This window comes from Eleutherodactylus coqui, chromosome 3 (genome assembly GCF_035609145.1).
Source record: "Eleutherodactylus coqui strain aEleCoq1 chromosome 3, aEleCoq1.hap1, whole genome shotgun sequence".
Lineage (NCBI taxonomy): Eukaryota > Metazoa > Chordata > Amphibia > Anura > Eleutherodactylidae > Eleutherodactylus > Eleutherodactylus coqui.
In genome coordinates, this window is record NC_089839.1 from 311,396,595 (window position 1) to 311,422,831 (window position 26,237).

The 26,237-nt window shown below is 50.1% G+C and overlaps 1 protein-coding gene across 9 annotated transcripts in view; it reads left to right on the top strand.

Moving 5' to 3' along the window:
• Positions 1–26,237, top strand: part of SZT2 (SZT2 subunit of KICSTOR complex) — a 178,938-nt gene that overhangs the window by 22,341 nt on the left and 130,360 nt on the right. For all 9 annotated transcript variants that reach the window (XM_066597912.1, XM_066597916.1, XM_066597913.1 and 6 more), the window contains exons 4-21: positions 65–235; positions 316–447; positions 2,127–2,265; positions 2,345–2,451; positions 2,650–2,860; positions 4,853–5,023; positions 6,206–6,431; positions 8,457–8,586; positions 8,665–8,807; positions 8,989–9,138; positions 13,393–13,507; positions 15,851–16,056; positions 17,617–17,847; positions 19,053–19,131; positions 20,712–20,803; positions 21,589–21,757; positions 23,779–23,893; positions 24,811–24,924. In XM_066597912.1, coding sequence (XP_066454009.1) covers positions 65–235; positions 316–447; positions 2,127–2,265; positions 2,345–2,451; positions 2,650–2,860; positions 4,853–5,023; positions 6,206–6,431; positions 8,457–8,586; positions 8,665–8,807; positions 8,989–9,138; positions 13,393–13,507; positions 15,851–16,056; positions 17,617–17,847; positions 19,053–19,131; positions 20,712–20,803; positions 21,589–21,757; positions 23,779–23,893; positions 24,811–24,924 — 2,701 coding nt within the window. The remainder of the gene's footprint in view (positions 1–64; positions 236–315; positions 448–2,126; positions 2,266–2,344; positions 2,452–2,649; positions 2,861–4,852; positions 5,024–6,205; positions 6,432–8,456; positions 8,587–8,664; positions 8,808–8,988; positions 9,139–13,392; positions 13,508–15,850; positions 16,057–17,616; positions 17,848–19,052; positions 19,132–20,711; positions 20,804–21,588; positions 21,758–23,778; positions 23,894–24,810; positions 24,925–26,237) is intronic.

Below are 26,237 nucleotides of genomic sequence, written 5' to 3' on the forward strand. Positions count from 1 at the left end.
CAGTTCTGTGCTATCACACTTTCTGGATTATCAGATTTGACCTTGCCTTATTTTCTGCATGTAGGACGACTCCACGGAGGAGATAATTTTCGATGAGATCTTCCATTCTCTCTCCCGCTGTCTGCTGGGGCTCCTCAGGCCATTTCGTATCCCAGGATCCACCCTCGTCTTCCGGCCAGAAATCTTCGTCACCATTCAGGCCTATTCTTCCATCATTGGACTGCAGAGTCATCAGGTAATAATGGCCGTCACTTGGGTCACTGTTCTGACACAGTCTTCTTCCTCCTCGGTAATGTCGCTCTCTCGCTGCTGCAGGTGCTCGTTCAGGGCTGTCGGCTGGATGAGCAGAAGCTGCCAGCATTTCTTCAGCACGTTTACCTGCAGCTCGGCGCCTTGGAGAATAAGATCGCAGAGATGCTGCAGCAGCAGTACCGTCCATTCACTCAGGTAGGAAGCAGCAGTACCGTCCGTTCACTCGGGTGGGCAGCGGCAGTGCCGTCCGTTCACTCGGGTGGCCAGCGGCAGTGCCGTCCGTTCACTCGGGTGGCCAGCGGCAGTGCCGTCCGTTCACTCGGGTGGCCAGCGGCAGTGCCGTCCGTTCACTCGGGTGGCCAGCGGCAGTGCCGTCCGTTCACTCGGGTGGCCAGCGGCAGTGCCGTCCGTTCACTCGGGTGGCCAGCGGCAGTGCCGTCCGTTCACTCGGGCGGGCAGCGGCAGTGCCGTCCGTTCACTCGGGCGGGCAGCGGCAGTGCCGTCCGTTCACTCGGGCGGGCAGCGGCAGTGCCGTCCGTTCACTCGGGCGGGCAGCGGCAGTGCCGTCCGTTCACTCGGGCGGGCAGCGGCAGTGCCGTCCGTTCACTCGGGCGGGCAGCGGCAGTGCCGTCCGTTCACTCGGGCGGGCAGCGGCAGTGCCGTCCGTTCACTCGGGCGGGCAGCGGCAGTGCCGTCCGTTCACTCGGGCGGGCAGCGGCAGTGCCGTCCGTTCACTCGGGCGGGCCGCGGCAGTGCCGTCCGTTCACTCGGGCGGGCCGCGGCAGTGCCGTCCGTTCACTCGGGCGGGCCGCGGCAGTGCCGTCCGTTCACTCGGGCGGGCAGCCGCAGTGCCGTCCGTTCACTCGGGTGGGCCGCCGCAGTGCCGTCCGTTCCCTGGGATGGGCGGCAGTTATCACTTCTGTACTGTCACACAGTGGTGGGCTGGAGATCGCTTCGTTCACAATAAACAGGCCGTCGTCCATAGCTGAATATCTGCCTGTTTACGGAAGCCGGTCCTCATTCGATTCTTATGCCTGTACTAACTAATTGTTCGTCGTTCAGTCGCTGGACACGTTTACAGGGAACCATTATGCTTTATCTGCAGACTCCCGTAATCGTTCTGTGTAAAAGAGCCCTCCTGAGCCCACGCCAAGTGTAAGGTGTAAATGTACGCCCATACAGGGGAACTGCTTTCCCGCCAGTGTGTGCGTTTAGGCTCTGGGGCAGGAAGGGGTTAATGTATGCAGTGTTTGCAGTTTATTCTCCTTTTTTAAAGTTCTGCCTGTATTGATTTTTTGTTTTTTAGTGATTCTAGTCGGATTTTTAGTCCAGGTGTCCATGACTGCTGGGAAAGACTCGGTCTTTCTCTGGGTCGTACGTATTTAGCATTAGATGGGATTTTTTTTCCGTTCCCTTGGCATTGGGCATTGTTGTGTCTTCACATCCCTTTTTTATATTACCCCGGTGCCCGTCTGGGGTTTGCTTCAACTGCACAATGAATGCTGTAAAAACAACCCCCACCTTCCAAAAAAAATGCAACTTTGCCCACTTTAAAAATGTTAAAAGGATTCCAGTGCATTAAATGTTACCATTGAAAAATGCAACTCATCCTGCAAAAAGTAACAACAAGCCCCCGGGGTGCGATGTCGCTGGAAAAATAAGAAAAAGGTATGATTTTATGATTTTTTTTTTTTTTTTTGAAAGTATGGAGGAAAACCTGGAATTAAGAAAAGGAAAGGGTTAATGTTTCTTCATTAGAAGCGTTAAGAGCGGTTTGGGTTCTCGGACAACTTCTCCCTAAGCCTCCATGTGTTTCGGGGGCACGGAGATGGCGGCGTGATGCTTCGTTAATTAAATGATTGTTATTTTATTAGGATTGCCTACCTCATTATGGAGACCAGCCGCCGGGTAGAAAGATGGGTGTTTCTATGGTTACGGCCGACATTGGATTGGTTAGTATGATACGACAGGGGATCCTCGCTTTACAGCTGCTACCGGCAAACTCCAGTGCAGGTAAGTGCGCCTCACATACCGTCCCGGTGTGACAGATTGCCGTGGGGCCAATGCAAATGACTGTACTTCCTGCCTGTAGGTATAATCGTCATCACGGATGGCGTCACCAATGTCCCGGATGTTGCAGTGTGTGAGACGCTACTGAGTCAGCTGCGCAGCGGCACCATCGCCTGCTCCTTCGTCCAGGTGGGCATGGACTGCGTTCTTCCAGTTATTCGATGCGCACTTACGGTCGTGGGGATGTCAGATGTTTTCATTTCCGTAAACAACGACTGACCGTTTGCAGTTTGCAGCGCTCGCTTGTACAGCAGCATGTAGAGGTCTTGCCCGACTGTACAATCCCCCCCCATAACTCATGGTTCCCCCTGTGCCCTTTTATTACAGGTTGGTGGTGTGTACTCCTACGACTGCAGCTTCGGCTTCGTTCCTAACGTGGAGCTGATGAAGTTTATCGCCATGGCAACCTTGGGATCCTACCTCTCTTCTTGCCCCGAAGTAGAAGCTGGACAGACAGACATGAACGTCTACCACAAGGCATTCTTACTGTATTCCTTCCTGCGCACAGGGGAGGCCCTAAATCCCGAGTATTACTGCGGTGAGCGCTGCTTGTCCCTTATACTCTGCTCAAAAAAGTCAAAGGGGATGTTTATGGTTAGAAAAAAACATGACTGCTTTCTTCCAAACACAGCGCCACCTTTGTCCATAGGTTGTGTGTGGTATTGCAGCTCAGCTCCATTGAAGTGAATGGGAGCTGAGCTGCAATACCAGACTTAACCCATGGGCAAAGGTGGCGCTGTGTTTGGAAGAAAGCAGCCATGTTTTTCTAACCCTGGAAAACCCCTTTTAAGAGAACGCTTGAAGTGGTTTGAACCAAGGTTGCAAGTTATTGCCTATCTATTGCCTCTTTTTAAAATGTAATGGAGCACTAGTGCATTTACTTGACCAGCGCTTCATTCAGTCTCCTCCTCATTGCAGAGAGTGCAGGGGACACGGGACGGTGAGACCCCCCCGTATGAGTGCAGGGGACACGGGACGGTGAGACCCCCCCCCCCGTATGAGTCCAGGGGACACGGGACAGTGAGACCCCCCCCCCCCCCCGTATGAGTCCAGGGGACACAGGACGGTGAGACCCCCCCCGTATGAGTGCAGGGGACACAGGACGGTGAGACCCCCCCGTATGAGTCCAGGGGACACAGGACGGTGAGACCCCCCCGTATGAGTCCAGGGGACACGGGACGGTGAGACCCCCCTGTATGAGTCCAGGGGACACGGGACGTTGAGACCTCCCCCCTGTATGAGTCCAGGGGACACAGGACGGTGAGACCCCCCCGTATGAGTGCAGGGGACACAGGACGGTGAGACCCCCCCTGTATGAGTCCAGGGGACACGGGACGGTGAGACCCCCCTGTATGAGTCCAGGGGACACGGGACGTTGAGACCTCCCCCCTGTATGAGTCCAGGGGGCACGGGACAGTGAGACCCCCCTGTATGAGTCCAGGGGACACGGGACGGTGAGACCCCTCTGTATTAGTCCAGGGGACACGGGACGGTGAGACCCCCCTGTATGAGTGCAGGGGACACGGGACGGTGAGACCCCCTGTATGAGTGCAGGGGACACGGGATAGTGAGATCCCCTCTATGGATAGGGGATAAATTGCAGTCTTGGTACAACCCAATTAAAGGGTCTATTCACAAAGGGCAGTTTGGATGTGATACAAATACACATTTTTCCGACAAGGCTTTCGCTACGGTTTTTATCACATCCAAACCGCCCTGTGTGAATGCGTCCCGAATCACATGCCAGTCGGCTGCAGGATGTTGCTGGCAGCCCAACTCCTAATGGAGTCTGACAGTATGGTCAGTAGCCCACTAGAGGTCATTATGCAGGGCTTCTCCGCTCCTGATGCCTTCTGTTCGGCTATCTGCTCCAGGCTCTTGTGCTGGGGGACACGGCAAACCTTCTTGCCCCGGCATGTATGGACGAGCCACCCTGGAGGTGCAGGACTACCTGTACCACCTGATTGGGCTGCAGGTAAGTAGCGCCTCGTGTACCAGAAGTGACAAGGATACTAGTAAAATGCCAGAACTACAGGAAGGAGAGAGGAATCGGCTCCAGTCCCTTTTTGGGCTGCCTTGCTGTCGCCTCTCCGTCGCTCCTGCTGTCCCTTTCATCTGCACCAAAGCGGGTGACGTGGATTTACAATCACTCCTGCTTCCTCAGTGGACGGATTGATATCCCTGAAGGGGAAGTGATTCGGGGTTTTTACTGGGCTGCTTTAGGTTCCCGAGATGTTTTTGGAGCGCCGTATCTTCACTATAAAGAGCGCTGATCATTAGTTATGAGCGAGCATCGCTCTTCTCGAGTAGCGGCTTTATCCGAGCGTGCTCGCTCATCTCCACTGATCATCGTCCTGTTTTGTTATCCGAGCGTGCTCGCTCATCTCCACTGATCATTAGTTATGAGCGAGCATCGCCCTTCTCGAGTAGCTGCTTTATCCGAGCGTGCTCGCTCATCTCCACTGATCATCGTCCTCTTTTGGTCGTCTTCGTTTGGTCTTTGGTGTTGATGCACATTTTATGTTTTCAGGCTCTCAGCACAAGTTGTTCAACGAGCATTTGGTGTCCGCCAGCAGTAACCCGGCGCTCGCCATGCGCAGGAGGAAGCATGCAGAGAAGGAGGTGCACGCCGACATTATTAGCGTGGTGTCCGTGCGGCTCCGGGAAGGTTACAGCGTTCGGGAGATCCGCATCACTAAAGGTAGGTTCTGCAGGGGGGGGAGGGGGCAGTAGTCAGTGGTGCACATGGAGGTCTCTGTAGGGTTCCCCACATAATGCTGCAGATGATCCCGGGATTTCTTCTGATAGATCTGAGGTTTTCCTAGTATGAGGACCATCGGTGACGTCTCTCATAGGGGGTCATTGTTCCATCCTGATTGCTGGATCCCCTATAGATACACAGCATAGGTGTCTCCTCTCTGTGGATGCAGCATGACTCTTCCTTAATCCCTATACACTTAGGGGCGTACAACCTCCAGCATCAGGGATTCTATGGAGAGGCGTCAGTATCTATCTCCCTACCCCCTACTACATACCGGGTGAGTGCTGTCTGTTACTGACAACTTGCACCCCCTGGCAACCGCCGCGATCTGTGATCACACTGATCGCGGCTGTTAACCCTTGAAATGCCACTAGCAATTCTGACAGCGAAATTTAAATGTGGCCTGTGGCCCGTCCTAATAGAATTATGGCAGAAATATCATATCTTGCAATACTGAGGTATTGCAGTATATGTGTAAGTGATCAAACGATTGCAAGTTCAAGTCCCCTACAAGGACATTTTAAAATAAAAAAAGAATGAAAAATAAGTTTTTTTTGGAAAAAATAAAGAATACTAAAAGTTGAAAAAAAACCAAACAAAACCTTTCCTATATTCCTAATAAAAAAATCTAAACAAAAACACAAACCACGTTTGGCACCCCTACGTCTATAAAAATAAAACCTATCAAACTAACTGATTATTTATCCTGCTCGGTCAATGTTGGCAGAAAAAATAAATACACAACACCAGAAGTGAGCATTTTTGGTAACCCTGTCACCAAGTAACAATTTAGTAAAAAAACGATGAAAAGGTCCTACGCACCCCAAAGTAGTACCAGGGTATTCGCCCAGTAAAGAGTTTTCCAGGGTGACTACTCACCTGTTTCATTCCCTCCGACACCCCGGTCCCCCCAACCTCCGCTCACTAACTAAACACATGACTGCTGTGGCCAATCATTGGCCTCACATAATGGGCTACTATTCACGGGTAGATGTGAATTCAGAGGGAACTCCCTTTATAGCTTGTGGTTAGCCGTGGTTTGTATGTAAGCCTGTTAGATCCCATATGTTAGTGAGAACCTGCAGCCGAGTTCATTTACTGATGGTATATTCCCATTGCAAGGATTGCTGGAGGTGAAACTGGTTCTGTTGTGGAAACATAACATGCGTGTCGAGTACCTTGCTGTGGCCCCGTGGCCCCTGGACCTCGTCAAGCGCAGCACGAGAGTGGAGGTGGTAATGGAAGGAAGCTACGACATCCTGCACGACATCAGTTGCACACTGAAAAAGCCCATAACCAGCATGTATAGGACCAGCGTAATACGGCGCTTCTGGAACACCCTGCAGAGGTAATGCAGCAAGGTGATGGGAACTGAGGTCCCTCGTCCTATTGTATCATATCTTATAAAGCAACTTTGCGCTTATGTTATTTAGCAAATACGACACTTAGAAGCTTAGAAGAAAAGGGCTGCACTCTCTAATACTCCACCACTATTTGAAAAAGGACTACTATGATAGGAACTATACCCTTTATATTAGCTCCCATAATTACTCCAGAGCTGCACTCACTATTCTGCTGGTGGAGTCACTGCATACATACATTACTTATCCTGTACTGATCCTGAGTTACATCCTGTATTATACACCAGAGCTGCACTCACTATTCTGCTGGTGGAGTCACTGTGCACATACATTACTGATCCTGTACTGCTCCTGAGTTACATACTGTATTATACACCAGAGCTGCACTCACTATTCTGCTGGTGGAGTCACTGTGTACATACATTACTTATCCTGTACTGCTCCTTAGTTACATCCTGTATTATACTCCAGAGCTGCACTCACTATTCTGCAGGTGGAGTCACTGTGTATTTACATTCATTATCCTGTACTGACCCTGAGTTACATCCTGTATTATACTCCAGAGCTGCACTCACTCTTCTGCTGGTGGAGTCACTGTGCACAGACACTACCTATCCTGTACTGATCCAGAGTTACATCCTGTATTATACCCCAGAGCTGTACTCATTATTCTGCTGGAGTCACTGTGTACATACATTACTTATCCTGTACTGATCCTGAGTTACATCCGGTATTATATTCCAGAGCTGCACTTACTATTCTGCTGGTGGAGTCACTGTGTACATACATTACTTATACTGTACTGATCCTGAGTTACATCCTGTATTATACTCCAGAGCTGCACTCACTATTCTGCTGGTGGAGTCACTGTGCACATACATTACTTATCCTGTACTGATCCTGAGTTACATTCTGTATTATACCCCAGAGCTGCACTCACTATTCTGCTGGTGGAGTCACTGTGTACATACATTACTTATACTGTACTGCTCCTGCATTACATCCTGTATTATACTCCAGAGCTGCACTCACTATTCTGCTGGTGGAGTCACTGTGTACATACATTACTTATCCTGTACTGATCCTGAGTTACATCCTGTATTATACTCCAGAGCTGCACTCACTATTCTGCTGGTGGAGTCACTGTGTACATACATTACTTATCCTGTACTGACCTTGAGTTACATCCTATATTATACCCCAGAGCTGCACTCACTATTCTGCTGGTGGAGTCACTGTGTACATACATTACTTCTCCTGTACTGCTCCTGAGTTACATCCTGTATTATACTCCAGAGCTGCACTCACTATTCTGCTGGTGGAGTCACTGTGTACATACATTACTTATCCTGTACTGATCCTGAGTTACATCCTGTATTATACTCCAGAGCTGCACTCACTATTCTGCTGGTGGAGTCACTGTGTACATACATTACTTATCCTGTACTGCTCCTGAGTTACATCCTGTATTATACCCCAGAGCTGCACTCACTATTCTGCTGGTGGAGTCACTGTGTACATACATTACTTCTCCTGTACTGCTCCTGAGTTACATCCTGTATTATACTCCAGAGCTGCACTCACTATTCTGCTGGTGGAGTCACTGTGTACATACATTACTTATCCTGTACTGCTCCTGAGTTACATCCTGTATTATACCCCAGAGCTGCACTCACTATTCTGCTGGTGGAGTCACTGTGTACATACATTACTTATCCTGTACTGCTCCTCGGTTACATCCTATATTATACCCCAGAGCTGCACTCACTATTCTGCTGGTGGAGTCACTGTGTACATACATTACTTATCCTGTACTGCTCCTCGGTTACATCCTGTATTATACTCCAGAGCTGCACTCACTATTCTGCTGGTGGAGTCACTGTGTACATACATTACTTATCCTGTACTGATCCTGAGTTACATCCTGTATTATACCCCAGAGCTGCACTCACTATTCTGCTGGTGGAGTCACTGTGTATGTATCTTATGATACATGTCTGTCGTCTTTGCAGCATCAGTCAGACAGATCAGATGTTGGTTCACCTGAAATCCTTTGACAGTGTACCGGAGCATTTTAAAATCCCTGAGAGCACCAAGAATGGGGTTCCCCTCTTCTACATCCCGCCGGGCTCTACGACCCCGGTAAGTCTAGTGAGGGGATGCGGGGTATTAGTAGTGTGCAGTCATTTCGTGGACACTTACCTTACATTTCCTCTACAGGTCTTGTCTCTGCAGCACAGCGACTCCGACTCCAGTCATTCGCAGTTTGCATCGTACTGGAAGCCCATCCTCTCGATGGACGCCAACGTCTGGCAGCGCTGGCTGCATGTGCACCGCATCGTGCTACTGCTGGAGCATGATATGTAAGTATAAGCAGGGGAGGACACCCCCTTGTTAGTCATCCCAGTGATGAGTGACTTATAGTATGGACACCCGGCTTTCCCAGAGCCCTGAAGGGTCATTCTGCTTGGCCATGCATCGGTGTGAGGGACTTTATAACCCGGGCATCTATTTCACATTCTCCTATCTAACCCTCCTTTCCAGGCCGGTCCCGAAGCATCTCCACACTCCTGGAAACAACGGCCGCTACAGCACGGTGCTGTGCCGCATCTCCCACACGGCGCTCACCTCCCTGCTGCGGGACTGGAGCAGCTTTGTGCTGGTGGAGAGTTATTCCTACGTCAAGTTAATGAGGTAACGATGTCCGGCTAACTTGTGGGATAAGTCTGGAATCTCCTAGTGCCGCTCTCCTGGCGGAAAAAGGGGACCTTTTGTCAAACTCCTTTTATACGCAAAAATTTGCAACCTGACTCGACCCCCCCCCCCCCCCCCTTTTTCTCCTTTCATTTTTGATTTTTCCACCCCACTTTCTCTTTTATGTATCTGCGGCCGTCAGAGGGCTTGTTGTTTTTTGTGGAATGGGTTGTTTTTGTCAGTGCTGTTATTTAATGTACCGTAGAAAAAACTGAAAAACGTTAAAAAGTTTCTAAGTGGAATGCAATGAAAAATTCAGTTCTGCCATCTTCGGGGGCGGGGGGGGGGGGTGTCTTGTTTGTACAGCATACACTTTGGGGTAAAAATGACCAATTAATATATTTTTTTTTTTAATGCTGTAAAATTATCCTTTTGAAAAGACAACATAATTTTCTGCCGCCATACCTTTTTTTATTTTCCCGTCGCCCTAGTTGTGCGAGGGCTCGTTTTTTGTGTACATAAGACTTTTTGATTTATCAAAAAAGTGCAATTCTGCTGTTTGTGTATTTTTTTTTGTCTAACGATGTTCACCCTGCGGGATTAATAATGTCTTATTTTGACAGATTGGACTTTTACAGATGCAATGGTACAAAATATGTTTTTTTTTTGTTATAAATATGGGGAAATAGGATTTGTTGTTATTTGCTGTAAAATCCCTTTCTTGGATGTTCATTGGGGAACACAGCAAAGACCTTGGGTATGGCTTCTGCCGCTCGGAGGCGGAGCCTAAGCAAAGGAAGAGTTGACTCCTTCTAGCAGCAATACCCCTTCTGCAGCCACTCAGGTAAATCCGTTTGCACCCGAGCAATAGGAGAAGAAAAGCCAAAAGGCGACTAAATGTATAACTCAAACATTGCATACAACTAAAGGAAGAAGGACTCTCAGAACAGAGGAACGGGCGTAACAACGGGTGGTGGGTGCCGTGTCCCCAACGAGCATCTGAGAAAAGGGGTTTACAGAGAGTAACAAAATCCTGTATTCACGGCTGTATTATTGGGGGGCGCAGCAAAGACCTGGGGATGCTCAGAAGCAGTCAGTCCATAAGGAGGAGGGGGGGGGGGGGCAGCAAAAATGCACCCTGTAAAACTTGGAACGTATAAAGTGAACACCAGGTCACAGAGCTGGAGAGCAGAAGCATTATGGGACATGGCCCACTAGGCACCCACCGCGAGTGCGGAGTGCGCCGGTACCTGAAAGGCTGGCGTCTTGCCTATGGCATGGTAGTCCACTTTGATCGCCATCCACTATCCCGCAGGCGATGGTGGACCTGTAGGTTGCCCGACCTGGAAGTGGGCCGTCGGGATGAGGAACAAAGAATGCGAGCGTGGAAGGATACTGTATGGATCCATAGTGCGCGGATGATGTTCCATAGGGTGTGAAGGCTCCGGATAGAAGGGGGGCAGTGCAATGTCCTCATTGAGGTAGAAGGACGAGATCACCTTGGGAAGGAATGCTGGAACAGGACGAAGGACCACCCTGCCCTGATGAAGTACCAGAAAGGGAGATCTGCACAATAAAGCGGAGAGCGCGGAGATGCGTTTCTTGTGGTTTATGTATGCGACAACCGTCACATTGTCTGTACACGGATCGAAGAATTGTCCGGATCCTAGGACCAATGGTTCAGGGACAGACAGATGGCAGTATGTTGCTGTAGAGGGACTACTCCGAGTTAAACCATTGTCCCTTTGCTGTCAGGCTCCCGAGGATCCCCCCAGCCTAAGAGACTGGCGTCCGTGGTTATCACTGACCGCCTGAGTTTGGATCACGGGCCGTTCAAGGGACCTGCGCGGTCTGTTCCAGCTGGCTAGGATGGCCTTTTGGCACCCAGAGGAACGGAGCCTTCATCAGTATGTCGTCCAGGTAAGGGATTACTATGATTCCCCTGGGCATGAAGAAGCGCTACAGCAGCTGATAGGCCTTGGGGGAACACTTGCGGAGCTGTTGTTGGCTGAATGGCACGGAGACTATTAGAAAATGATTCAACTGGACTGCAAACGGAAGAACTGACGAATCGGGATGTGGAGATGGGCGTTTTCGATGTCTAGTGGTGATAGACATTTGCCTTGATCTGTAGAAGCAATCATTGTTTCGATGGACCCCATATGAATAGGATAGACTTTGACATAGCGCTTCAGGAACTTTTAGATCGAGGACCTGGCAAACCGATCCATACTGGTAAAACATTCGTGAGAAGGAACGGAGACCATGACACCTTGATCAAGTAAAGCCGGAATGGCTCAAAGCTGCTGGGAGAGTCGGGTCGGACGGTGGGGAAGAAGTGAAAAAGTGCTGGGGAGGTAGAATGAGAATCTATGGCCTATCCCGAAGAGACTGGAGCGACGGAAGGAACGGAAAGTCGGTTTCTTTTTCTGGGTAGTGCACAGCCGAGCCGACCCGTACTGCGGAAGGGGAGGACTTTTTTTTGCCTGTCGCCTCAAATAATTTTGTCTAGGCAATTGTTAAAGGCGAGTTCCCGTAAATGGAGGTATGTTTTGGAGGTGAGCTCTGCGGACCAACACTTTATCCACAAGGTGTGGTGAATTGGCACAGAAAGCGTGGAGGAACGAACTAATAGTCCGTCCGCCACCAGGGAGGCCGCCAAGAGGAACTTGTTACCATTCAATGGGAACATTGTTTAGTTCCAAAGGCTGAAAGCAACACAGATGTGACGCTTCTCCCGGCCGGCTCTGCTACAGTGCGACGCTTCTCCCGGCCGGCTCTGCTACAGTGCTGCCCAGTCTATGAACTCCAGACCCATAGATTTACCCTGCACTGATACATTGTAACAAGCAAGAACATGGGAGAGAGATTGGTTCTGGTGCGTTTAGCTCACAAAGGATTCTCTAGACTGGATACGTTTGCTCCAAACCCTCAGCTGTGAGATGCGCTGCGTCTGGGAAGGTTTTCAGCTTCTGCATGTAAATAAGTCAGTACGCTGGCAGTAAGCCAAGACCCTGAAAATGAGGAGAAATGGAAACCTCTTAGGAAACGTTCACGCCTGAGACAAATTTTCCAGGGGAAATCTGGAAGTCCTGGCTCCGCTGGTACCCTATTGACTACATTGGGCTCCGTCTGACTTCCATTCAGTCTCTGCGGTCCGCACTGTTTTATCTATGATCTGTCTGTGCTGAGTCTCCGGTTGTAGCATTCAGTGTGGATGTGAGCCTTTAGTAAGTGGCTGAACTTCTTTATCTGGGATTGAAGTATTGATGCCCTATTCTCAGGATACGTTATCAATAGTTGATCGGATGGGAGTCCATCACCTGTTCTTCAGACAGCTGTCGGTGTGGATGGAGTTGGAAGCTAACCGCTCTGTACCCAGTGCAGCGGCCCAGGTTGGTAATGCAGGCGCAGCTCCCATTGACTTGAATGCATTACCAACCAAGGCTGTTGCAATTTTGGCGGAACCAACGCTGAACACACAAACGGCGCCTAGAGTTCAGCTGATTGCTGGGAGGTGCCGAGCAACGGACTTCTGCAGATCAACTTTTGTTGACCTATAGGGGATAACCTAATTGGTGGGTGTCTCACTGGTGAGACCGCCGCCAATCTCAAGAATGGGACTCTCGTGTCCGTTTATTTCAATGCGCTTGACGGAAATACTTTAGAGTGTGCCACTCCTATCTCCGCAGCCCCATCGAAAGTGAACGGAGCGCCTGTGTGCTTGAATGACCAGCACTCTGTACAGTAACTCCTCAGTGTGGAGGATGGGGGACACAGCACCTCTGTTCTTGAGATCGGCAGGGGTCTCCGCAGACCTCCACCAATCAGTTAATTCTCCCCTATTCTGTGGACATCCTCTGGAGAGGGGATAACTTCTTGTCTTTGTGCAAACGCCTCTTAAAGGGTTTTTGCAGGCAAAATACTATTGATGACCTCTCCTCAGGATAGGAGTCTGCAGTCTGTTGTTTGGGACCCCGGCCGATCAGCTAATCAGGCACCCTCTGTCAGTGCCACCATACCCCGGGCAATCAGCTAATCAGGCACCCGCTGTCAGTGCCACCATACCCCGGGCAATCAGCTAATCAGGTACCCGTTGTCAGTGCCACCATACACCGGGGTTCTGAGCGGCGGACCCCAGCCGATCAACTATTGCTGACCTATCCTGAGCCTTCATCAATAGTATTTTGCCTGGAAACCCCATTTAAACTCTAACTTTATAGTGTCTCCCATTCCTCCTTTCTGTCTCCACAGCGATCTCAGTCAGCCCCCCTCCTCCTTCTGTGTGGTGCGGATTATCTGGAAGGCCCCCTGCATGGTCCTCCGCCTCGGATTTCCACTGGGAACTCCTGCAAATTGCAGAATCAAGGTGATTGCATCTTGTATATGGCACGATAGTCATCGGTGGTGCTGATGGAACTCTGTGGGGGATGAATGATCTATGGAGGGTTGTTTGTACCCCACAGGATCTGAATCGGCTTGTAGATGAGCGCCGATCTCCTTGCATGATGTGTAAGGACCGTTATGGATGCGTGACAGCTACCCAATGGATTGCAATGCTTTCTTGTTGGGTCACGCGGTTCTTGGGAAGGGGATATGATTGCTGACTCGGAGCTCCTCTGCCATTTGTCTTTCTCTCATTTAGCTTCAGGGAACCCTGATCTCCTATTGTGAGAAGGTTCAAAGTCTTTTTAATGCCAACTCTGCCCTAGACCTTCAGGAACTTGGATATTAACCCTGTCACTGCTCCAGACCACCAGTAGCACTGGGACTAACCCCTTCTCTGTCCTAGACCTCCATGGATATTTGCATTAACCCCGTTCTCTGCCCTAGATTATCAGGCATGCTGCCATTAAACACTTCTCTGTCCTTGCCATCAGGGACTTTGATATAGTAACGTGGTGTGCAAGGCTGAAAAGAGACATATGTCCATCCAGCTCAGCCCCCAATGTTGATCCAGAGGAAGGCAAAAAAAACAATGAAGGAGAAGCCAATTTTCCTAATTTTAGGGGATAAATACTGCTTCCCAATTCCAATCTGATAATCGTAATAATCCTGGAATCGCCGACCCTTCTGAAGTTATTAATGATTATAACATGTAATATTGTATCTCTCAAGAACGTTGCTCAGGCCCACTCTTTTATCAAGTTCACCATCACCACATCCTCGGGCAGAGAGTTCCATAGTCTCACTTCTCTTACAGTAAAGAACCCCCTTCTATGTTGTGTATAAACCTTCTTTCCTCTAGATGTAGAGATCACCACCTTGTTACAGTCCTGGGTATAATAGATGATGGGAGAGATCTCTGTACTGACCCCTGATATATCTATACATAGTTATTAGAGCGCCCCCCTGTTACAGTCCTGGGTATAATAGATGATGGCAGAGATCTCTGTACTGACCCCTGATATGTCTACACATAGTTATTAGAGCGCCCCCTTGTTACAGTCCTGGGTGTAATAGATGATGGAGAGATCTCTGTACTGACCTCTGATATATTATACATAGTTATTAGAGCGCCCCCTTATTACAGTCCTGGGTATAATAGATGATGGGGGAGATCTCTGTACTGACCCCTGATATATCTATACATAGTTATTAGAGCGCCCCCTTGTTACAGTCCTGGGTATAATAGATAATGGGAGAGATCTCTGTACTGACCCATGAAATATCTATACATAGTTATTAGAGCGCCCCCTTGTTACAGTCCTGGGTATAATAGATGATGGGAGAGATCTCTGTACTGACTCCTGACATATTATACATAGTTATTAGAGTGCCCCCTTGTTACAGTCCTGGGTATAATAGATGATGGGAGAGATCTGTGTACTGACCCCCGATATATCTATACATAGTTATTAGAGCGCCCCCTTGTTACAGTCCTGGGTATAATAGATGATGGGAGAGATCTGTGTACTGACCCCTGATATATTATACATAGTTATTAGAGCCCCCCTTGTTACAGTCCTGGGTATAATAGATGATGGAAGAGATCTCTGTACTGACCCCTGATATATCTATACATAGTTATTAGAGCGCCCCCTTGTTACAGTCCTGGGTATAATAGATGATAGGAGAGATCTCTGTACGGACTCCTGACATATTATACATAGTTATTAGAGCGCCCTCTTCTTACAGTCCTGGGTATAATAGATGATGGGAGAGATCTCTGTACTGCCCCCTGATATATTATACATAGTTATTAGAGCGCCCCCTTGTTACAGTCCTGGGTATAATAGATGATAGGAGAGATCTCTGTACTGACCCCTGATATATCCATACATAGTTATTAGAGCGCCACCTTGTTACAGTCCTGGGTATAATAGATGATAGGAGAGATCTCTGTACTAACCCCTGATATATCCATACATAGTTATAGCGCCATCTTTGGTTACTGCACCCCTGCAGTGAGGAGGACAGGGGACCCACATTTTAAAGATCGGCAGCGATGTCGGCGGTAACACCCCCACGGTCAGCCAGTTATCCCCTATCTTGCTGATGGGGACTAACATGTAATTGTGGTACAACCTCTTCTAACTCCTCTTGCTAATTGTTTGATGCTCTACAGTACTATGTATGCACGTTGTGGTGCCTACATTGGATATGACCTGAAGTTATTTGCGGGCGACCCCCTTTATAGCGTCCGGTGTAGCAGACTATAGACAAGTATAGCTATCCCTCCAAACAAATGACCTGAACTACATCCCCGCAGATCGTGGAGGAGCTGAGAGACCGGATCCTTCAGCTGCGCTTCCCCCACAGGGTGCAGAGCAAAGAGACCACGCCGCGGGTCAAGAGGAAGATGTTCGGCATCAGCTCCCCCTCCAAGTCTCCTCCGCCTCAGGTCTTACCTCCCGCCTTCTCTGACCGCTGCTGCCTCGTCCTGCTGCACAAACCCCTGGAGAAGCTGCTCATCAAGTGAGTGCGGTGATGTGTGCGGTGCGGCCCGAGACCCCTTCCATCTCCCCGGGCCCAGCTACTTGTCTGTAAGCCCCACTTAGTCAGGCTGAGGATAAAGTTGGGGTTCTCCTACATTTCCCCATAGTCTGACGGAGTTGTCACATTTAAAGGGGTTGTTTGCCTGAAAGTCTGATCAGAGTCCCGATGCCCGGCATCCGGTGGTGTAGTCGGGGACACTTACAGTCCTGGATGTGATCAGGACAACAGCTCAATTCCTGCATGTATACAAGACATTTCCTCTTCATTGACAGCAAACAGAGATCTTGATGGTGATGAATAAATGCAGAAAATATTACTTTCCGAAGAATGAAAAAATATAAATGGAAATAAAGTTCAAACGTTGAATATTGGTTCTGAACAGATCCTCGGGTCCTCACCATATTCAAGATCTCTGCTTGCTGTCACATATTTATATTCTAGGTCTGAAAACCTCTAGAGACTGCAGCAATTTGCAGTACAATACAAGTGGATGGTTGTCAATACTCGCACCCGTGTAGCAGGACATCTGAGCACGCAGGGGCCTTATCTGCCGCACGCTGAGGTTGTCAGCGCAGGTTCTGCTCTTTGGAAGTCATGGGCTGAAATAAGCGTCGTTCGTCCAGCTACATCCGCCATAACACTGACTTAGCAGCAGAATCACAGCGGGTTCATATTGAGAACGGCGGTGGAAATATTTTACCGCCTCTCAGTTTAAGGGTCGCGTGAAACGGAAACGTTGCAGATTTTCTGCAAAATCTGCAGCATTTTTATGTCAAACTCTGTGCCATCCGTGCCATCGGTGCAGATTGGGACTCTGATTCAGCGGTTCATCAGCAGCTGATTGCAGCCTGAATGTAACGCTCCTCTCGCCTCCTAATACCGACCACTCACTGCCGGCACGGAGAGCGCACAGTCACATGGCAGCCGCTAACTGACGCCGCGATCGCTGAGGGTTCAGATTCCGCATCGCTGCTCGGTCTCCTCATTGATTCAGTGCAATGGATTTTAAAGACCTCCTCCACATCGCTGCTGCGGAAAAGGCTGCAGATTGTACCACTGAAACTGCATGATAAATGTGTGGCGTAGTTGCCCTGTGTGAGAATGGCCTTCTCACGGCTGAAGGTTTGTTACAATTGCATCCAGTGTAGGCAAATCCTCTGAGGCACAAGCAGCAAAATCGTTTCTCTGGTCCTGATGGTTTGTTACAATGTATTCTGGAGTCCTGTCTCTTTACCTCACCGGATACAATGAGAACAAACCCTCAGCTGTGAGAAGTATTAGGTCTCTATAGGTTTTCAGCTTCGGAATGTAAACAAAAAATATGCACACATTGACAGCAAGCAGAGATCTTTGCTATAATGAGGATGTGAAGCCTAAGGTATAATACATGTATAAGGTTGCAGACCTATTCTTTATACTGGGTTACTTTATGCCCACAAGTCCGGATCACCCTTTATGGTCCTAGAAGTTCTGACTCCAGTCTCCTCGTAGCTCTTACCCCGCCGCCTGCGGCATCACACGCTCCGTCTTTTCTTGCAGGTACGACAAGCTTCCTCTGGATTACCGAACTCCTTTCATCCTGAACTTGGAAAGCCTGGCGCAGCACACAGCCGTTCCCGGACCTCTTATCACCAATCGCTCGGCCTCCTCCACGCTGGCCTCCTTATCCCGCTACTTCTATCATCAGAGGTGGATCTGGTGTGTGCAGTCCGGCCTGGCGACCAGCGTGCCCACCACAGCCCTGGCACAGATCCTGTCCACTCTGACCGAGTACGTTCTCTTCTCTCACCGCTACAAGTGCTGAAGCCGTACCTTTGTGGTTACATCACTGAGGAGGTCCTGGTTGGGCTGTGCCAAGATATCTTGTATTACTATGTCTGAAGACCTCTAAAGGGGTATTCTGGGCTCTTTTGAACTGATGGCCTGTCCTCTGGATTGGTCATCGGTCGTTGATGGACGAGGTTATGCCAGTCGGGCCCCCATCCATCACTTGGTCGTCCGGCCGTCTGTCAGTGCAGTGGGCCGGACGCCATGATCGGCGCTCACCGCAGGAGGTGGGAGTGCCAGCTTCACGCTCATTGAAATCAATGGGATTGCTGTGCTTTTCTTCCACTTCTTGCTTCTCACATGGTCAGGATTGGATGTGACTGGAAGGAAAAGTACAATATTTCTATATGCATGTAGAATAGGCGTGGGGCCGCGCGGGCAGGGTAGGCGTGGGGCCGTGCGGGCAGGGTAGGCGTGGGGCCGTGCGGGCAGGGTAGGCGTGGGGCCGTGCGGGCAGGGTAGGCGTGGGGCCGTGCGGGCAGGGTAGGCGTGGGGCCGTGCGGGCAGGGTAGGCGTGGGGCCGTGCGGGCAGGGTAGGCGTGGGGCCGTGCGGGCAGGGTAGGCGTGGGGCCGTGCGGGCAGGGTAGGCGTGGGGCCGTGCGGGCAGGGTAGGCGTGGGGCCGTGTCGGCAGGGTAGGCGTGGGGCCGTGCGGGCAGGGTAGGCGTGGGGCCGTGCGGGCAGGGTAGGCGTGGGGCCGTGCGGGCAGTGTAGGCGTGGGGCCGTGCGGGCAGGGTAGGCGTGGGGCCGTGCGGGCAGGGTAGGCGTGGGGCCGTGCGGGCAGGGTAGGCGTGGGGCCGTGCGGGCAGGGTAGGCGTGAGGCCGTGCGGGCAGGGTAGGCGTGGGGCCGTGCGGGCAGGGTAGGCGTGGGGCCGTGCGGGCAGGGTAGGCGTGGGGCCGTGCGGGCAGGGTAGGCGTGGGGCCGTGCGGGCAGGGTAGGCGTGGGGCCGTGCGGGCAGTTCCACCGTAGGTAGAAGATTCCAGAAATCCTCCTTACCGTGGGAACCATCCCTGTATGTGGCTTTCCTGATGAGCCAAGAGAGCTTTTATGTTTAAGACCAAGAGTGGTAAATATAGCGGTCCGGTATACTAGAGATGCGGCTCCTTTCTGGCGGGTTGTCACCGGTCCTCATTCTTTTCTCCCCTGCAGGATCCGACTCTCTGAAGGCTTCCACTTTGCATCCAGCGGAGAAGGCATCATTAACATGGTATTAGAGGTCCCCATTCAGGTGAGCGGCTCCTCTCTTAGGGCGTGTTTACACGGGCGATTTCTGTGCGGCGCGAGATCTACATGAAAAAAAGCTGTTAAATGTGTGGCTTTACATGGGCGCTGCTTCTGTACCCCAATGCTGCGAGAGAAGAATGGCATCGTGTCCTCTAGTGGGTGATTCTGTTAAAGAAACATCGCACCGTACTCGCATCTAAGTGCCGGATTCATGCAAGTCTGGTGCGATTTTCTATCCTTATTACTGACTTAACATGCGGTTTTCATACATGAGCAGCGATGGAGGTTCTCACTAGATGCATGGCACTCGCAGGACAGATCACAGCTTCACACATGTGATATCGGTCCGAGTTTCTCGGCTCAGTATCACAACGCTCATGTAAGTGCGGCCTTAAAGGCGCTGCACTACAATTGCAAGTTTTTCCCTATTCACAGGAAATCCACAAGGGAATGACTTGCTGATCGGTGGCGGTCTCACCTCTGAGACCCCCACCAATCTCCAGAACAGAACCCCGTTGTCCCGCTCTTCGTGTCACTGCGAGGGTCGCTTATCTACCCGCAGTGACATCACTGTGAATGGAAGAACGCTGCGGTTAGCGGGCTTACAGAAATAGCTGCTCGGCTATCTCCCATTGTAGGTGAATGGAGCGCTAGGGCGCTTGCACTACCAATACTTCATTCAGTCTCCTCCTCACTGTGAGGGGTTCAGTAATGAGGATGGGGGCCACGGGACCCTCTGACACTTCTATTTTTACACTTCTTCGGCTCCTACCGTGTTTCCCCAAAAATAAGCCCTATCCTGATTTTCAGGGGAGGCTTGAAATATAAGCCATCCCCCAAAAATAAGCCCTAGCTAAAGTACATTGAAAAAAGAAAACAAAGCACAGCAATACTCACCTAGATGGCGGCATCTGAGTCCCTCGCGCTGGCCCCCAGCAGGCTGCCATGTCCTCAGCGTTGACATAGCACTCTCTTCCTGGTGATGGAGCTTTGAATACCCCACCTCCAGCAAGCGAATACTGTGATTGGATCACAAGCGGCGCTTGATCATTCACAGCCGTTCAGTAAATGACCTCACTGAATGGCTGTGATTGGTTCATCGAGCACCGACACTGATTGACTGAGCAACAGCGCTCTTGATCCAATCACAGCACTGGAGTGCTGGAGGCGGGGTATTAAAAACCCCGTCACTAGGAAAAGAGTGCTATGTCAACGCTGAGGACACGGCAGCCTGCCGTAGCGCCGGAGATCAGCACGAGAACCTCAAACGCTGCGGGACAGGTGAGTATAAGACACCCTCAGAAAATAAGACCCTGTGCCTCTTTTGGGGCAAAAATAAATATATAAGACAGGGTCTTATTTTCAGGGAAACACTGTAAGATGGAGCTGAATGCAGAAGCCAGACACGCTGGTGTGAAACCAACCCAAGCTGCCTGATAGTTCTTACCCACATTCTAACAAAGCTCATTCCTAGAACATCTAGACTCTCGCTTTGACTACATACAGCAGGGGAAATGTCTGCAGAACGCACATTGTGAACTTGACTTTGGATTGTTGTACAATCATTGCGTTCCTTTCTTGCAGAACGATTCTATAGGTGAAGGCAGTATAGAGAAGCACAGCTGCATCATCCAGTACATTCTCTTTCCGCCACATGTGACCTCCACCAAGGATAGGTACGTTCCGTCCCGACTGCTGTAGAGTATTAAAGGGATATCCGGAAGGAGGCCTGGCTGCAAGATTAAAGGGATTGTCCATTATTAAACTGCTGATGGCCATGAACAGTAGAGGACCCTCGTCTATCGGTTGTCCACCGGGCCGGTGTGCTGGTGCATGGGGCTGCTGTGTGTAGGAGGCAGAAACCTCCATTCTTACTCCTCTGGTGCTGCTTGATATTACAGGCAAAGTTCCTATAGCCAATCTACTATCGGTCGGCCATGCTGAGCACAGGCCATCAGTACCTCAAAGCTGGACAATGCCTTTACGCTTTTGGGCGTCCATCTACGCCCTCCAGAGTCTGCATTTGTATGGAGCGGGATCGGTAGCCAATCCCGCTACATACAGGGTGTGTGCCGGCTGTTTCTGAGAGCTGACACCCATCAGCAACGGCCACGATCAGCACTCACACGGATCGCATGTGTTAACCCTTTAAATGCCGCTGTCAACGCTCAGAGTGACATTTAAATGCCCTGATCCGAGTTTGTGGGGGTCCTGAACAGCCCCCTGCAATGAGATTGTGGGGTGCTATTTGGTTGTCAATTAAAAGTCTTCCCACCTCCACTGCCATGAAAGGCATTAGCAATCTGCCCATCTTGCCATATGGTCTATAGTCAGCACTGTAATGCTATATGGGGAGGTTGCTGGTCTGCAGCAGCACTTTCAGTACATACCTGCAGGTAAGTGTACATCTCCAGCCTGGGGTGTCGGTAATTATAAAGTGTTCTCCTTCATCCTTGTGCAGCTTCTCCACGGATGAAGACAATGACACAGAGGTGGAGGCCATAGAGCAGGACACAGAGCTGCATCTGGTGTCGGAGTGCTGGGTGGAACCTCAGAGCGGCTCCGTCATGGGGACCTCGGAGGACTGGAAGCATCTGCAAGGCCTCATGTACTCCGAGATCCCGCAGGCAGTAAGTATCTGGCCGACGGGGAGGCCTGTCGTATCCGGGCCTCTGTGGGAAGTAATGCTGTATGATATATCTCCGTGCTGTAACCAGTCTTCGGGCCATCGACGTTGAACCTGGCTGTGAAATGTAACACCGGCCATAGATACAGAATAAATTGATCAACCGGCGGAGACCGCCCCATTAGTTACTGCCACTTTCTAATATACTTTCCATTTCCTGGCATCTCTGCTTGCTGTCAAGTAAATAGAATCATTCTTGTTTGCTTTCAGATATTGAAAATCTGAACATACTGAATTCTTCTGTTTCCATCCGCCGACGCAGCGCCAACCCCTCCCTTCCCCACCCTTATGTGTTTAGTGACATTACCTATACACACATGAGGACTGCAGCTAATCAGTGACCTCCGCACCGTAGGGCCAGTGATTGCAGCAGTCATCTGTATGTATATGGAAAGTCACCACTGTGCTCTAGTAAGCACAGACTAGTGGTGAGCGCAGGAACAGCAGCGAGGCATCAGAGTGGCGACTATACTGCATTGTTACCCATTTACTGCCCTCTTCAAAATTATTTTTAGAACGTGGAAACCTTTTTTAGGGCTCGTTCACACACGGTGCATCATAAGCCGTGTACAAATCTGCACCATCGCGGATTTTGATTTGATATCTGCTGCAGATCTGCATCTGATTTCGGGCTGCAATGCCGCTCCTCTCACCTCGCGATCAGAAGCCCCTCACTGCAGAGCACGGAGCAGCACTCACCCTAGAACTACATCCCTCACCCGCCAATCACTACTGCGTGCTGCAGCCGCCAGTTAGGTGAAGTGGGCACATTCCCTGACCGGCAGATGCAGCACTTACTTGTGGTTGCAGGGTTAGGGCTGCTCTATGTGCTGCAGTGAGGGGAGAGGAACGGCGATGCAGGTCAAAATCCACACCAATGCTGTGGATTTTGATGCAGACTCTTCAGCTGTGGCCAATCCGCAGCAGTTACGCTGTGTGAGCGAACCTGTAGGGTACATGGGGAAATAGCCTAAAGGATTTTTACAAATTCTACAAAAAAAAAAAAACCCGCACCCTGGTGTTGATTTATTTGCAGAATTTGATGCAGATTTTCCCCTGTGCGTGAAAGCACCATTAACCCTTTCCAATCCACTGTCTGACGTTTAAAGACATTATGATTTACGGCTGTACAGCTCTGATGTTGGAAGACGTCCGTCGGGGTTCTCTTACTGTATATTGCCAGACTCTCTGCTGTCGGAGCCTATCCAATGTATCACCTCATGCAGTACTGGCTTTAGCCAGCAGATAGCGCCATTGTATAACGGCAGAAAAAGAGTAAGCCCCCTAGGAAAACCAGGATACAAATTGGATTGGAAAGGGTTAAGGAGTCGCTGCACTTTATAAAAACTCAGCACCCGGAACCCACTGATGAAAACCTTTGGCATCTCACAATTTTTTATAAAGTGCAGTTACTCTTTAAGACCAGACACATAAGATGGAGATGAGGATTAGCAGCCCGCAGGCACCGCTTATCTCGGTCAGTATTAATGCAGCCCGGCTGATCGCCGTCTCCTCTGACGGGCAGGAAGCCTTCGTGACCCAAGATTGTTGGCTGCGCTCGTCGACAGGGTTGTTACTTGGGCAGATTTGCCATCCAGAGATGTAGATGTTTAGCGCAGAACACGCCGCCTCTCGTGCTCTGCTCAGCGGTTCATCGGGAAGTCTTTAGACAGGCTGCGATGCGTAATTGGTGTTAGCGGCCATGTTTTTGTCCCCCAGCTCTTTCAGACATTAATAGAACTGAGAAAAAGCAGAGTTTACGTAGTTTTCCGTTTTTTCAAGCTCTTCAGAAGAGGACAGGCTGAACCAGATGGACGTTGTCTTCATTTGGCCCGATATACTATGTTGACAACGCGGTGATTTCGGTTACCGGGGAAGTTTCGCGTCCCATTTTCCCTGTTCTCTCGTTGATCCCCGCGGCTCGTGTTTCCTGTGCGATCGTTAACTCTTCTGTCTTCCTTGCAGCTGTTCCCCCGAGATCAGAGCTGTATAAACATCATGCTGACATTCGAGTACATTGTTCAACTCTGCCAAAACAAAGATGGCGGCTCTCCAATGCTGAGCAAAGCTGACCGGACAGGTGAGAGGATGCGAAGTAACGGGGTCACACCTCACAGGCTGCAGAATTGGAGGAGCATTAAGGATGGGCTTACACGGCATAGAAGCTGCAGCAGAATCCGCGTCCAGTACACGCGCCATTCATTCCCGTCACCTTCACGATGTCTATCGGCTGCAGATTTCAAATCCTCATTGCAGGAAAACAAAGTGGCCTGTTGGAATCTGCAGAGGAAATCCCACTTGTGGATTTTGCCCATTTCTAAGGGCTAAATCTCATGTGGATCCGCGGTATGCGTCATGGCGGATGAATGGCAGCGGTGTATGGCTCAGCCAAGGACGTCTGCTGCGGTTTTAAAGGCGGAAATCTACGCTGAAAAATCCCTTGTGGATTCCGCCGTACAAACATACATTTAGTCTCCACCTCTCAGATGGATCTTGGCTTCCTCACTGGCTTTTAGGATAGATCTCCAGGCTACTCCTCATTATAGAGGCTCCTTCCCTCGGAGGGTTATATTACTTGTATTTTATAATTTACTCTTTTTGCAGTAGTAGAAATCCTCTCTCCATGCTTCCTGCTGAGCGGCTTCTTATACTCCACATCCAATCTGGACAAGCAGAGCTGCAGTATAAAGCATGGAGGAGGGACAGAAACCTATATAAGCATTTAATGAGATAGCAGTTGGATTGTAGACCACCTCAGACCCCAACAGACAATGCAGCAAAGCTGGAAGCTCTGATTACAGCCGTGTCCTAATGTGGCGCTGCTACAGAAGTCAGACTGCAGCAGGCAATGCGGCTCTGCTATGGTCACTGATCGTAACTGCTCTTCAGCCAGCACTGCAGAACACGGACCTTAGCTAGTCCTGTGCAGAGAGGTGGGACTTGCAGATAACTTGTGTACCCACTACTGGGCATCCACTCTCCGTTCCCTTGTTGCAGATCCCCTGGAGTGCAGTGGGCTGTGCATTAAAGAGGTCCCATTTCACTTCGATCTGATGAAACTGCTGCCGAAATGCCAACAGATTGAAATGTTCTTCTTAACGCTAAGCCGAGGTAAGAATGATGCACTAGAAGTCTGATAATCCAAAAGTTGGAAGATTCCGAATTATCAGGTATTTCAAACTGTCGGAGTCTCCTGCAGGCAGACATAGAGGTATATGCTCTCTAGTGGCCCCTGGTGGTGAACTGATGTCTCTGGTGCTGGTAAAGTTTTTTGAAGGGGTTTCCTACTAATGTTATTTATTCACAGGCCTCAATATAAATGTGTGATCTCTGGAGGTCCGACCACGGAGACTCCCAAATCTGTGCACCCCGAATGCCCCATGTGAATGGAGAGGTGATGCACGTGATCGACTGCTGCACCGCTACTTCTGTGAGATGGAGGGAGATCGATGTGTTCAACAATCTTCCTTCATCCCATGGCAGTAAATGAAGCGTTGATCACACAAGCATACAACTGTCCGTAGCGGCCAATCAGGTCGCTGATTTTATGTTCTAAAGAGCTGCCAAAATGTAAAAAACTGAAACTGTCAAAGAGGCTGTCCTCTGTAAACTGTTCACCGCCTGTCCTTAGCATAGGCCATCAGTAGTTGGTTGGTGAGGGTCGCTGCCTGCGTTCTGCCTGCTGGTCAGCTGCTTTCTGGGACTGCACTCATCAGTGGCCTGGATGGTACTGCATTCACAGTGATTGGGAACTTTGCCTGCAGTACCATTCTGGGCCACTGCAGAGTGTGCGGCACTGTATGTGGCATGCCATATAGCCGCTTCTGGTGACTCTAATTCAGAGTAGGGATCCAGAGCAGCGAACCCTTATGAGGATAGGCCATCAGTACTTTGTTCGTTCATCTGGTGATTGGGGGCATATTTACACAAGCAGTGATCAGGCTAATGAATGTGCAGGAGATTGCCTATGCTCAATCATCAGGTCGTGTAAAAGGCCCCTAGGGGTGAAAAAAAATAAATATTGTAATGCGCTCATATGTTCTCTTTCTGTGTCATGTGCATTGGGGTTGTCCCACTAAACAAAGACAATGGTCAAATTGAGCTGAATCGGTGTGACTTCAGGGGGGCGGTTGATTGCGATTAGCAGAGATTGCAGTCTGTGGAACAGGAGCATGTTATCAGGGGGGTACAGAGGGGTTTGGTTTAGGGGATATTGTTTGCCTCTCTGAAGAGGTGCATTATTAGAGCATGTTGGGGATTCCCCAGATAGTTTTGGGAAGTGTGTTCCAGAGGACAGGTGCTGCTCTGGAGAAGTATTAGAGGCGGGAATGAGAAGTACAAGTTAAATATGAGCACCAGTCCATTTACTTCGGACACTCATGAACTTCTTCTCTAGATCGATGAGCCGTCGGTCCTCAACCAAT